This window comes from Nannospalax galili, unplaced genomic scaffold (genome assembly GCF_000622305.1).
Source record: "Nannospalax galili isolate Female #2095 unplaced genomic scaffold, S.galili_v1.0 scaffold915, whole genome shotgun sequence".
Taxonomy (NCBI): Eukaryota; Metazoa; Chordata; class Mammalia; order Rodentia; family Spalacidae; genus Nannospalax; species Nannospalax galili.
The window spans coordinates 1,379,084-1,392,027 of NW_008336255.1; the positions used below are offsets into that span (position 1 = coordinate 1,379,084).

Consider the following 12,944-nt stretch of genomic DNA (forward strand, 5'->3'; position numbering starts at 1 on the left):
GCCACATCTGGGCAGGTGATCCTGTATTGTGTAAGAAAACAGGCTAAGCATGGGCCAGGGGAGCAAGCCAGTAGGCAGCGTTCCTCCATGGCCTGTGCTCCAGCTCCTGCCTCCAGGTTCCTGCCCTAAGTTTACCTTGGGCTTCTTCAGTGAAGAACTGTTACCTGGAAGATGTAAAGCAAATAAACCCTTTCTTCCTCAAGTTGGTATTGGTCAGAGTGTTTTGTCATAGCAGTTGAAAGCAAACTAGAACAGCACCCCCCAGGGCACACATCTTCAGTGGACTGTTCACACCCTGTCTGGGTCAACAGGAAATGTTCTCTCAGTCACTTCAAAGAAGTGGAGCAACTTCAAGATCTCCAAAGGCAAGAGGCGGTTTCTCTGTATAGATGGACATAGGAGAAGCTGACTTTAGCCCCAAATGCAAGATTATGCATTTTGTCCTCGGCAGAACACAGGCTGGAGAACTGATCTGGACACTTTCCTGAGCAGAAGAGTTAGTGGTCTCAAAGGGGTTGACTCCATCTGCTCCCATGCATTTGAAAGGGAAATAAATGATGGGTAGGCTGAGCTCCCTGTCCCTGGAGGCACAGCCCAAGCTCCTACTCAGATCTTTTCCTGCCTAGAGGAGTTCAAGAGCTTTTAGCTTTAGTTCGATTTTTTTTTTTTTTTTTTTTTTTTTTTTTTTTTTGAGACAGTGTCTCCCTATAGCCCCAGCTGACCTGGAACTCGCTATGTAGACCAGGCTGGGCTTGAACTCACAGAGCTCCACCTACCTTTGCCTCCTGAGTGCTGGGATTAAAGGTGTGTGCCATCACATCCAGGTCCAGTCTTGTTTATTTTCTAAAAGTATCTCTGGATTTTTATTTGCTTTTGTTGTTTAGTAGTGAAGTTCTTGTTCAAACAATGTCTCAGACATGTAGGAAGCAGAAAATAACTTGGGATTTAATTGGCACAGATTTATTTCACAATTTCACATTGGTAACATTTAACTGTAGACTGTTCATGGATGATAACAGCGAGGTCATTTCCATGAACATGGAACCATATGGAGTCAGGGGGCGACAGACAACAATCACATCACTGTCTCTGAATAGAGTTGAGATACAGGTTTTAGGAAGATAAATGGTCACAAATGAAGACTACTTTTTAAAAATGCTTTTCTTACAACCTCTTATTATTCAATGAAAAGAACCCATAATCTGGAAGAACAAGTTATCATTTCAAAGTCATGTTGCTAACAATCATAGACAGCTTCGAGACCACTTACCACACATGTGAGAGATGGTTAGCAAGCACATTGATTTCTAAGAAGAGCTTAAGTAGTTCTTAAATGCAAGAGGATCACATTTAGAATGGAAGGCTGTGGCATCTATACTTGTTCCTGTATAACTAGAGTTGGGAGAGCATGTATTGAGTTCACAACAACTACCAGGAAAACACCAAGATCTTCACTGCACCAAGCAATTTCTAAGTTCCAAACATAACTTAAGCACTTAAGAGGCATCATGTCATTTGAGTCTCATGGCAGCCCATTTTCAGAAAAGGAAATTGATATTCAGAGAAACTAAGAAACTTACTTTCAGTACGCAAGTCTACCGTGAGGCTGTGTTGGAGCCTCTGCCTAGCACGTAACTGGTGCTGTTTATGGTGTCCTAATGCACTCGACCTGGCATGCATACTCACGAGACACTACAGCTTTTCAAGTCTATGTACAATTACAGGAAGTTTGGAATTTGTACACCAATACCAGCAGGCAGGTTTGTTCTGCACTGAATGGGTCAGTCTGGAAACAAAAGCAAACTCTGTGAATGCGGATATGCTCAGACTTGGTCATCAGTATGCTCGAGACTACCTAGTGTGTATTTGAGGTGGAGGGGATAATTATTTCTCCCATCTCTTTCATACGGTGTTAGGTGAATCTGCCATCCTGACCAGTGGTCCCTCAGTCAGGTGACTAACAGGCCCAACTGGATTAACTCTTATGTTTTGGGTAGCTTGGAATGTTACGTCTCTACCCCTCCAGAGCTAGATTCCGTTATTTTGATCAGAAGCAAATAGCTTTGAACAGGGGCTACTGTAACATTATCCCCTCTGAAGAGGTAACCTTAACATCATGTAGGAGATGGTCTGTACTTGCGGGATGGCTATAACCCTTTTATCCTGAAAATCTAGAGATCCAACTCCAAAGCTGTTCTCCAGAAGGGATTAGTGTCTGAACTGGAGTTTCAGTCCTAGTGTCATGGATAGCCTCCAGGAAGGGTGCTCATTTGTGGGGAGAGAGGAAGCCAGAACATGTTTCAGGCCTTTCTGGACAGAGAACGAAGCACATTCTTGGAACTGCTGGTTTCAAGGTCACTGGCCCTGAACTACCTAGCCAGTTTCTATCTCTCCCCTCTGAAGAGGGGCTGAGCCATTTTGCTGACCCTGCTGTGTTCACAGAAACTGAAATAAGGGTGTTTCAGGTTTCTTTAGGCTTTCTACGATCTGGAATTTAGTCTTTTACTTATTAATATTCTACAATACTCCAGTTTTTTTTTTCTTAGAAATAAAAATTGAGATGGAAGTCTCATGGTGGCGCACCCTTCTAACCCAGGAGCTTAGTACTGGAGAGACCAAGGCAGGATGACTCAAGGCAAGTCTCAGCTACAGCCAAGACCCTGTTCAAAAACAAAAACAAACCACTCTGTTCCAATGCCTCAACTTTGATCCTGTACATTGAAAAAAGCACTGTAATGGGGTTAGCTTTGTCAAGCAATGTCCCTGTGTTATGCCGCTGGGGAGTAAGAAGAGGACAGTCTCACAGCTGGTGTTCAGTTCCTGTCTCTGTCCCATCGGGCATACCCCTCCCTTTCCCTTGGCTCCTCCCTGTTCTCATGTTCAAAGGAGGCCTCTTCCTCTTCTTCCTCCCTTACCACTTTCATCAGCTCCAGGAAGGTGGGGAGTGGGCCCTGATCCTTCAGCTCCCGCAGCCGGCACCAGAGAACGTTGCTAAGGTTAGCCCCAGCCATGACCTGCTCCAGGCGCACCTGGTCGGCGATGTTCCGAGGGATGGCCCGCTTCTCCACGGCTCTCCGGAGCAGAGTTTCCAGCCGAAGTACGTAGGCTGAGACTTTCTCCCCCTCCTCTTGATAGGTCTTCAGGTATCTCACTTGAGAGGCCCTGCGGCTCTCTAGGCTCCCAAAGACCTGCTTAAAGGCCTCCAGACACGCTTCCATGCTGATGGACGGGCTGTCCGCCTGTAGTATGTGCATGAGGTCCAGGGCAGGGCCGCGCAGGCTTTCCATCAGCCATCTTTTCTTTTCTGCCTCGGGAATGGGCCATTCTTTGACTATCTCAGTGGCCTGTTCCAGCCAAACCTCAAAGGGCTCTTCCTCTGGGGCGGGAGCTGTGCTCCCAGAGAACATTCTCAGCTTACAGTGCCTCGTGGGCAGCAGGGGCCTAGGGGCATGGACCACCGCCTGCCCCACCAAGTGAGCCAGTAACTCTGGGGATGTGCAAAGCGCATTAGCCGGAGACACTCCTTCGTGCCCAAGTGCTCGGAACATCCCTAAGACTGTCTGCCCCTCTTTTTCTAGAAAGAGGTTCAGTCTTTGGAGAAACTCAGTGTCCTGGTTAGGGGTCTTAAAGACCACTTTCCAGACACCCTCCTTTCCCTGCACCTCTTTGGGGACCACGGAGACATCCATGTCCTCCACGAACTCTAACAAGACGGCACTGCTGTTGTCCTGCTTACGGAATATCTTGCCCAGCAGTCGGTAGCTGCCCACACACTTCAGTGCCTCCCGAAGGACAGCCTGGATCTCTGCCTCACCACATTCCACTGGTATGCCAGTCACCATCAGCGACTTCTGGACGTCCACACTCATGATCTTGCACCAGTCCTCCAACAGTGCCACTGCCATTGTCCCAAAGTTGAACTCACTGATGCTCTAGGGATGGGCAGGGACTGCGGGGCACTTCCGCCCTCAGTACTGGCCTGATCACTCCCAGAGCAGCTCAAAGTCCTGTGGAGCAATGCTTTCTCCTTTCATCCAGTGGGAAGAGCTGAGTACTTCCTGTATGTCTTCAGACCTACAGCAAGGTAGATGGGTTCCAGGGTGAATGGGGTGAGTTAGTTACAGCACTGCCAGCCCTGTGGCTCTATGGTGGGATTGCTGCTGTTTCTGTGCAGGATGCTGCTCATCTCACAGTGAGGCTGTCTTCCTCATCATCTCCTGGTCTCCAGCACCACCTGTCCCTAGTCAGTGGGGAGGCAGCTTTTGGGGAGGCACCTAGAACTCTGGGGAGTCACACAGCAGGGTGGTGAGGACTCCTGGGGACACAAGGGCTCTTTTTTTTTAAACCACCAGCCCTCTACTTTCCTGGAAACACCCATACTTGGGGAGGCACCTAGAACTCTGGGGAGTCACACAGCAGGGTGGTGAGGACTCCTGGACACAAGGGCTCTTTTTTTTTTTAACCACACAGCCCTCTACTTTCCTGGAAGCACCCATACTTTACTTTGGGATGGGAATGGGGGTGGACCACCACCTCCAGCTCCTGTTGCACCTGTGTCTACCTCGCTCTGGCAGACCCCTTCTTTGCTTCCTGTGATTTTTTTCTTTCTGGGGACCCTGCTAAAGATCCTCTTTATCTTATGCTCATCAGACACGCTGATGAATGTCTGAAGCTTTATCTGTGGGCAAGATTCAAGATCTATATTAGGTGAAGGATGAAATTAGAAGGTGTAGCTAAATACCTTGTTTATGTGTTCCAGAATGTTCCAGTTCAGGAAGATATCATCCACCTCCATACAGTGGTATGTATGTGTCTTGACTTCAGCCAAGCCAAGCTGCCCTGTTTCACACAAACATGAAAAACATGTTTTTAAGGCCTAAAATCCAGTGGTGAAGATTAATGCTTTTATTAAAAATATGACAGTTCAGTAAAGGATGAAAAAAATTACAGTCCTTCATAATTTGATGGAATATCCTAAGCAAGATAAGAGTTGCTTCACATCGAGTAAAGAGTCTAACTAGTGCTGGGTTTGTTCCTCAGTTCATAGAATGCTTGCCTAGCATGTACTTGGGAAGCCTTGAGTTCATTTCCCAGCAGCACATAAACAAGGCACAGTCGTGTAAACCTGCAATCCCAGCACTTGGGAGATGGAAACATGAGGATCCGGACATCAAGATACTCCTTGGCTACATAAGGAGTTTGAGGCCAGCCTGGGCTATATGAGATCATCTCAAAAAATCAAAATAAAAAGTCCAAGTCAAACTATGTTGGGGTGCCCTCCTAGCATTTAGGAAGCTGACAGGAAGACTGCAAGTTTTAAGTCAACCTGGGACATCTAGAGAGATCTAGTCTCACACAAAGAAAGAAAAAGGCGTAAATAAAATGCAACTGAGAATAAAACACTTAAAAATAATTTAATATAACAATGAAAAAAGTCAAATCTCAGAAAATAAGTTAGATTTGGAATTATGAATGAATCTTCTTTTACATGATGATATTGAAATACATCATGAAGTGTTTCTTTGGTTACAAATGTTTGGATACAGGAAAATGTAAGGACTTTGTATTTTTTCTCTTTGTTTTTCTTCCTGGCATTTGAACTTGAATGGGCCATTAAGAAAAAGGCAAAAGACAGGAAACATACCCACTAAGGAGTAAAACATCCACCAAGCAGCTTGCTCTAGAGAGCTGTGAAGACTGGAGAATATAAAAGGGGAGGGTCTTAGCCAGGGATGTCTTCAGGGTAGCGCCTCAGGCAGTTTCCATAACTGGGTGAACATCAGAGTACACTTATGCAAATAGACAGCTATGACATCACTAGCCTGTGGTCTTATGGGACCATTGTGGTATGCTCATTGAAATGTAATTTGGTGCTTGACCTTGCCTCCTAGTGACCTTTGCAGAGTGTGTGTTAGGAGGCTACAACTATTTCTCCTGTGGCCTGAACATCTCCCATCAATCTGAAGGATGCCATATGCCTCAGATGCTGGCTGTAACCATGGCAGCAGCCACTCTTGCTGTAGGAACAGCTCCAGTCTTTCTGGGAGATGCTGAGAGTGGTCCTACTGTGCCAGTGCCCCACCCCATGCCTGGCAGCTCCGAGACCTGGGGCTGCTGACCTCTCCAGGCCTGAGATTTCTTTGTATAATGGGAGATTGAACTTTCTTCTTCTTGAAGTATTTAGAAGAATTAGAGGTGTTGAAGATGTAGCTCAGTTACCATGCACAAAGCCTCAAATTTCAAATTGCATAAACTAGCCGTGTTGGCACAAGCCTATAGTCTCAGCACTTAGGAGGTGGAGGCAGGAGTCTCAGAAGTTCAAAGTCATCCTTCACTACATTGAGAGTTCGAGGTCAGCCTGGGTTACATATAGGACCTTGCCTCAAAGAACAGAATTAGCAAACAAAAGGCATTGAAGGCCTAGAAAGAAGCATCTCCCAGGACCACAGAACAACTGTCCTGCTAAAATCAGGCTAGCTTTTGCAAGCTCTTTCACCCAAATGCCATCTTACGTTCAACCCATGACCTTCAATAAAAAAGGTCCCAAGCGAATGCCCCTGATATACAACAGGGCCACAGAGATGTTTGGATACAAGAAAATGTAAGGACTTTGTATTTTTTCTCACATAAGGGGGTAGGGCTGCGGCCCAGGACAATCTGTTAAAGGAACCCTGCTCTCAGGAGGAGGGTCCACTGGAATTATTGGGTGCTTCATCTTAGAGATGTGACCTTGGGCATAAACACCTCCATCTCTTTATATTTCAGTTTCTTAACGGGGAAGGCAGCATGTCAAAAGCCCTCATTCCACAGGACTTTGGTTATGCACTAAACAGTTCAAGTGGAAGATCTTTATTCAAATGCCAAGCACATCTGGCCGTAAGGCCCAAGGCCCCACTCACGTCGTGTCCTTTCAGCTCCTCGGTAAGTATGGGGTGTATCCTCAAATTGCGCCTTCACCCATAAATCTCAGACAACTGGTGGGGGGCGGCGTTGGTATCGACTTTAATCGTTTTTAAGCAGAAGCTGACAATGGGACGGAATTCCTGGTCACATCGCCGGGTGAGAACGCGCTATGGTAAATTGCCTCTCAGACCAAACCCACCCTGCTTGGTGAGCATGCTCAAATGTTCCTCCCAAACCCCTCCAGGATGGGAATCACTTCTACAGGCTTCTACCACTGTGGAAAGACAGGCGGGGCTCAACTCGACCAGAGGCGGGGCCTGGAGATTGGGAGTAAGCAAATTAGAATGCCGGCCTCCGATTCAGCGGATGTGCCACGTACATACCAAATCCCTAGCTAGTTCTCCAAATTCTCCCCGAAATTGCCATGTCTCTCTTACCCCCTCAAGGAAAGAGCACGGGAGCACTTAATGCCCTGGACAGGCAAGCCGCGTCTCAAAACCCGGGGAACCTCACCGCTCTGATGCAGTGCGCAACAGGGGCGGGGGAGCTAGGCGGGGCGCCTTGGAAGCAGGAAAAGTCTGGAGTGTGGTGTGTGTGTGTGTGTGTGTGTCTGGAGTGTGGTGTGTGTGTGTGTGTGTGTGTGTGTCTGGAGTGTGGTGTGTGTGGTGTGTGTGTGTGTGTGTCCCTTCCCCGGCAGTGGCCTATCTACGGTGCATTGAATTTCCTGATACTGTTGAGACCACAATCTCTATGTTGAGTCGCAGGGCTGCGATTTGCAGGCCGCGTTCTTCAATATACCCGCATAAACCACGCGTCTGCGTCTTTCCCCGGGTCCTCCCTCCGGTTTGCTACGCCCCTCCGCTTTTCTCCCCGCCATGTTGAGCCCTTCCTACCTTCCTACCACAGCCGCTGCATAGAGCGAGAACTTCCTCCTTTCCTTCTCTGCTCCCTGCATCCTCCCTCTCCCCCAGGTCATTGGTGCCCGGTGACGTGGTATCCGCGACCCTCGCATCAGCCCGGGTCCATTTCCAGGGTCACCCCTCCTCTCCCTCGGTGTGCCAGCGCCTGCCAAGTTGACTCTCCGGCCCTCTAAACATTGGGTTTCACACCCAGGGGTAGGGGAGCTCCCGACCACCTTATCAATGCGGTGGGGCAGGTGCAGGAGCGGGGAACAGCGCCAGGGTCTGCGCCCTCGGGTCCTCGCCCCGCAGTAGCTGCCCCAGACTCACCCTGGCGCCGAGAGCGGTCAGTGGACCCGCAGCTGCGCATCCATTAGCGGGTGGTGTGGCTGCTTCACTTCCGGAGCGCGGACTCGGGGCTGCGCCGCCCTCCTAGGTCCCCTCCCTCCCGGCCCCCTCCCTCCCCTGCGCCCACCCCGCTGGCCCCGCCCCGCGCTGCCGGGAACTGACATCCTCCGCTCCCGCTGCCGCAGCGGCCGCCCGCCCAGATCCAACTTTGCCGCTCGCTTGGAGGTGGCGCGGCGAAGGCTGGGGGCGTGGGCAGGGGGGAAAGAAAGCGGGGTCAGGGGGAGGGACCGCGAGGGGTGGGTCGCCGGCTCGCCGCCTTCCATCCTTTCTGTGCACCTTGCAGTCGGCAGAGAGCGGCAGCCGCGGCGGCAGCTAGGGGCTTGCGCACACCCAGCCAGGGACACTTTGAGAACCGAGGACTGACGGACGGAGAGGACCCTCCCCAGCGCCCCCCGAGCCATGGCAGACAGAAAGCAATCCGGGAAGGCGGCGGAGGACGAAGAGGTCCCTGCCTTTTTTAAAAACCTGGGCTCGGGCAGTCCCAAGCCCCGGCAGAAATTCTGCGGCATGTTCTGCCCGGTGGAAGGGTCGTCGGAGAACAAGACCATCGATTTTGACTCGCTGTCGGTGGGCCGGGGCTCGGGGCAGGTGGTGGCTCAGCAGCGGGATGTCGCCCACTTGGGCCCTGACCCGCACCGGCAGAGCCGGCGTGCCAGTGGGGAGCCATCTGTTGAATCCGCCCGGAAGGTGGAGATCCGGCGGGCCTCGGGCAAGGAAGCCCTGCAGAACATCTACGATCAGGTTGGTATTGGGGGGTGGGGACAGGGCACGGGGATCGCCCCTCGCTCGCCCCCTTGCACCTGGAGGGGGACCGAGCATCCCCGCGTGGTCGCCCGCACGCCGCGCCTGGAGCGCAGCCTCCCGCATCTGCACGCGCACCGCGCCCTGCCCGCCCCTTCTCGGCGCAGGGTGCGGCGACGCTCCGGCTCGCCGGTGGGCGGCTGAGCGCCCACAAAGGCTGCCGGCGCCTCCCTGGGCCTGGGAGGTGGGGGGCCGCGTCGGGGACCAGCTGATCCCTGGGATGGAGGCGTCGCGTGGCGACTGGGGTGGACCACCGAGCCTTTCTTCTTGAATCCTCCCTGGCGACATCGGATTGCAGCTGTGGCTGGGTGCCCCACCCTTTTTTGATGCAGCTTGGAGCGCGCAGTGGAGGGCTGCGGTGCCAGCCCCAAGACTCCCCCGGGGGTCGGGAGGGGCAGGGGCTTCCAAGGCTACTTGGGGTCGCAAGGTCCCCGGCGCCCTGCACACTCATCCTGGGCTCGGGGGTCAGGACCATGGTCAGCGCCCAGAGGCACTAGGCTTCCTTCCAGTGCTCACAGCGTGTCCAGAGGCAGGGAGGCGGTGGCGTCACCCAGAGGCTCCTAGATAGACCATGTGGTGAACAAAGTTCCTTTAAGTGTCTGGGCAAAAGGCCTCTCAGAACGCTCCCTCGGCGCTGTTTGGGTGGTACTTTGGGGATGGGGAGAGACTATAGGGATTATGTTCAAAGAGTCAAAAAGGAAAGAAAAAGGGGGTAGGGGAGAAGTCTTGCAGTTGAAGCCTGGACTCATACTGTGTTAACTAGACAAAGACCAGCTTGGTTGTCCTTGGTCTTAGAAAATGTTTAACATCGTCCTGCAAATATGAACAATGCACATTTAAAGTCCAGTGGTCTTTTCACACACATTTCTCTTTTTTGGGTGACTTTGATACTTGTGTGATATTTTTCACAGCTTTCTTTTCTGAACTGATCGTTTACAGCGCAGAAGGTCTTAACGCTGGTTTGCTGGTTCTCCCCCACGCCCAGATAAGAAATCAATGAACGATTTTTAAAATTCAGTTCCTATGTGCCTTGTCTTCTAGGACAGGAAGAAGGTTAGTCCTAAAGAGTTCAAGGGGCTTCCATTCACAGGGCTTCTGGGGGAGTTGAGGGCGGTCTGCACATGTGCACTCAGGGACTGCCATCGTCAGGGGTCTGTGCTACAAGGAAAGGCTCAGAGACTAGCTTGAAGAATGACTGGGGCAGGACGTCCCTGTTTCCTGGTGGGCAGTCTTCTAGCTTTTGACTTTCTTTGGACCAATTCTAGGAAAAATAAGCCAGTTCCTGTCATTTTTGAAAGGTGACCTGAGCAATCCTTTAATTTATACCCACCCATCCTCTGATTTTTTTCCATACACAGGAATATTTCATTTTTGTATTTCACTAGAAGACAACCACAAGAATCTAAACCCCCAAAAGATTGCTTTACTCAAATAAAACAACAATTGAAATAAAAGTTTTTTCTTTCTTTCTTTTGTTTTCTTTTTTGAGACAGGCTCTCACTCTGTAGCCTGGTCTTGAACTCAAGGAAATTCTCTGGCCTTAGCTTTCTGTATGCTGGGATTACAGTCATGAGCCACCATGACCAGCTTACCTTCCTTCCTTCCTTCCCTCCTTCCCTCCTTCCCTCCTTCCTTCCCTCCTTCCCTCCTTCCCTCCTTCCTTCCTTCCTTCCTTCCTTCCCTCCTTCCCTCCTTCCCTCCTTCCTTCCTTCCTTCCTTCCTTCCCTCCTTCCCTCCTTCCCTCCTTCCTTCCTTCCTTCCTTCCTTCCCTCCTTCCCTCCTTCCCTCCTTCCTTCCTTCCTTCCTTCCTTCCCTCCTTCCCTCCTTCCCTCCTTCCTTCCTTCCTTCCTTCCTTCCCTCCTTCCCTCCTTCCCTCCTTCCTTCCTTCCTTCCTTCCTTCCCTCCTTCCCTCCTTCCCTCCTTCCTTCCTTCCTTCCTTCCTTCCCTCCTTCCCTCCTTCCCTCCTTCCTTCCTTCCTTCCTTCCTTCGCTGAAATAATAAATATGTACCACAATATCTGGCTCTTTCATCCCTTCCTTCCTTCCTTCCTTCCTTCCTTCCTTCCTTCCTTCCTTCCATGGTGCTGAGTTCCAAAACCAGAGTCTTGCACATGCTCAATATACATTCTAACTTGGAGCTACATTCCCAGCCCAAACATTTCTAATACTGTACCTTATACTGAAAGCTGAGTAAGGATGAGTCACATCTGCATGGGAGTACATTGAAAATCAAGATCATGTAACATGGAGGTTGAGTGAGCACCCAAAAGATAGTCAAGTTGTGTGGGTCACTCCAACTGACTGGAAGAGGCCAAACTGCACCTGCAGAATCAGTAAGAGAACTCATGAAAACATCAGATGAGGGGACAGAGGTTGAGTGTGGTCACCCTATAATAATGGCAAAGCTTCACTAGTTGAACAAAACATCAACTTTCCTATTTAGAAGCTTCAATGTGGGTCATCAGGGCTAATTATTGGAACACCCCCTGAATTTAACAGAAATTTTAAATTGCAAATCTAGGGCACATGGAGGGGAGGATTTGAAGACAAAAGCACCTGGTCAAACCCCTGGGCAGTTTTAGACTCTGCAAATCCATCTTTGCCTCAGCTGCCTGGTTATGAGTCCTGGAGGAAGATTGTGGTTTGGCCTTCCTGGAGCCCACCCTGATTTCTTTATCACTTAAGGGGCATTCCTGTGAGATTCTGTCATTCACAACTAGGGACATTTATCTGGATACACTGCATGAAGTTTTCACGTCTGCACTGGAGGGAAGGACACTAGGTGTGCATATGTGTGCAGAATGATTGTGATTTCTGACATCGCAATTGGGCCCACCATTTTGGCAGAATCAAGTGGTCATTGCTTACGGTTAGCTTGTGAGCAGGGTGGCTTTGAGCATCTCAAGGCATTCTCCTAGAACAGAGAGGGGTAGACTGAGTGGACCATGCTCTTCCCCCCTAAATTTGTATTTGTAAGTGCTGTTAAGTTAGGGTTGCCGGGTGTGGTAGTGCAAGATTTAATCCAACACTGGGGAGGCAGAGGCAGGAGGATCTCTGTGAGTCAGAGGCCAGCCTGGTCTACATAGTGAGTTCTAGGCTAGTTAGGGCTACAAAGTGAGACTCTATCTAAAAAAAAAAAAAAAAAAAAGCTCAAAGTGGTTTTGCTCATCAGCCACACTAGGAGTGTCCCGGAAAGTACCAGAACAGGCTCCTTAGCCATGTTAGCTCATGGAAGATGAGAGGGGGGCTGGTGGATGCATTCCCAGAGACTAGGGAAGGATTCTGCAGTGTTGGGTTTTCTTTTTCTTTCTTTTCTTTGGGGGGGTCTCTTGAGACAGGGTCTTCCTGTAGACCCAGCTGGCCTGGAACTCATTATATAGACCAGGCTGGCCTCAAACTCAAAGAAATATGTTTGCCTCTGCCTCTGTTGAGTGCTGGGATTAAAGACATGCACCACCATGCCCAGCTAGGATTCTGCAGAGTGTAAGCAGGTCAGAACCAAAAAGCACTGGGTGTAGTTTGACCCAGGCTGTCAGGTTTGGGTGAAGGAAAAGAACCAGAGTAGAAAGGTTATAAATGAGGAAAGTTTCTGTCTTGTCACCTTTCTTTCCCCTGTGCTCTGGCCTGAGGTCAGTTTAGGCTGCAGTGAGGTTATATTGATTCCTACCTGCGACAGAGCTGAGCCTCTTGGGATGCAGAAGGACATCTATCTATATTGGTGTATTTGTCAGTCTCCCATCATTAAAACAAAATACCTGAGGTGGACTGCTTGTGAGGTAGAGAGGTTTATTTTGGCTCATGGTTCTTGAAGTTTGGGTTTGGGTATTTGGTGATGGGGTAAAACATGGAGAAAGAGAGAGGCTGAGAGGGAGAGGGAAGAATAGAATGAGGAAGAAGAAGGAGGGGGGGAGGGGAAGGGGAGAAGGGAAGGAGG

General features: G+C 50.0%; 2 protein-coding genes across 3 annotated transcripts in view; one reads left to right on the plus strand and one right to left on the minus strand.

Moving 5' to 3' along the window:
• Window positions 1-938: 938 nt before the first annotated feature.
• Window positions 939-8,250, minus strand: Pnma2 (PNMA family member 2). 2 transcript variants are annotated; one of them, XM_008830970.2, is made up of 3 exons: window positions 8,133-8,250; window positions 4,742-4,839; window positions 939-4,074 (listed from the first exon to the last, which is right to left on the minus strand). In XM_008830970.2, the coding sequence occupies exon 3, from the start codon at window positions 3,903-3,905 to the stop codon at window positions 2,814-2,816; it is 1,092 nt and encodes a 363-aa protein (XP_008829192.1). In that variant the 5' UTR covers window positions 3,906-4,074; window positions 4,742-4,839; window positions 8,133-8,250; the 3' UTR covers window positions 939-2,813. The 2 variants fall into 2 exon arrangements, with proteins under 2 accessions (XP_008829192.1, XP_008829193.1); XM_008830971.3 differs by lacking the exon at window positions 8,133-8,250 and adding an exon at window positions 7,797-8,070.
• A 66-nt stretch (window positions 8,251-8,316) lies between these two features.
• The window catches only part of Dpysl2 (dihydropyrimidinase like 2), a 132,938-nt gene continuing 128,310 nt past the window's right edge, over window positions 8,317-12,944 (plus strand). Inside the window, exon 1 of the mRNA XM_008830972.3 lies at window positions 8,317-8,951. Within this exon, the coding sequence (XP_008829194.1) occupies window positions 8,610-8,951 (342 nt within the window). The 5' untranslated portion in view covers window positions 8,317-8,609. The remainder of the gene's footprint in view (window positions 8,952-12,944) is intronic.

Bases quoted from the DNA above. Each gene is read 5' to 3' on its own strand.
- Pnma2 (XM_008830970.2), bottom strand. From the start codon at position 3,905: ATGGCAGTGGCACTGTTGGAGGACTGGTGCAAGATCATGAGTGTGGAC.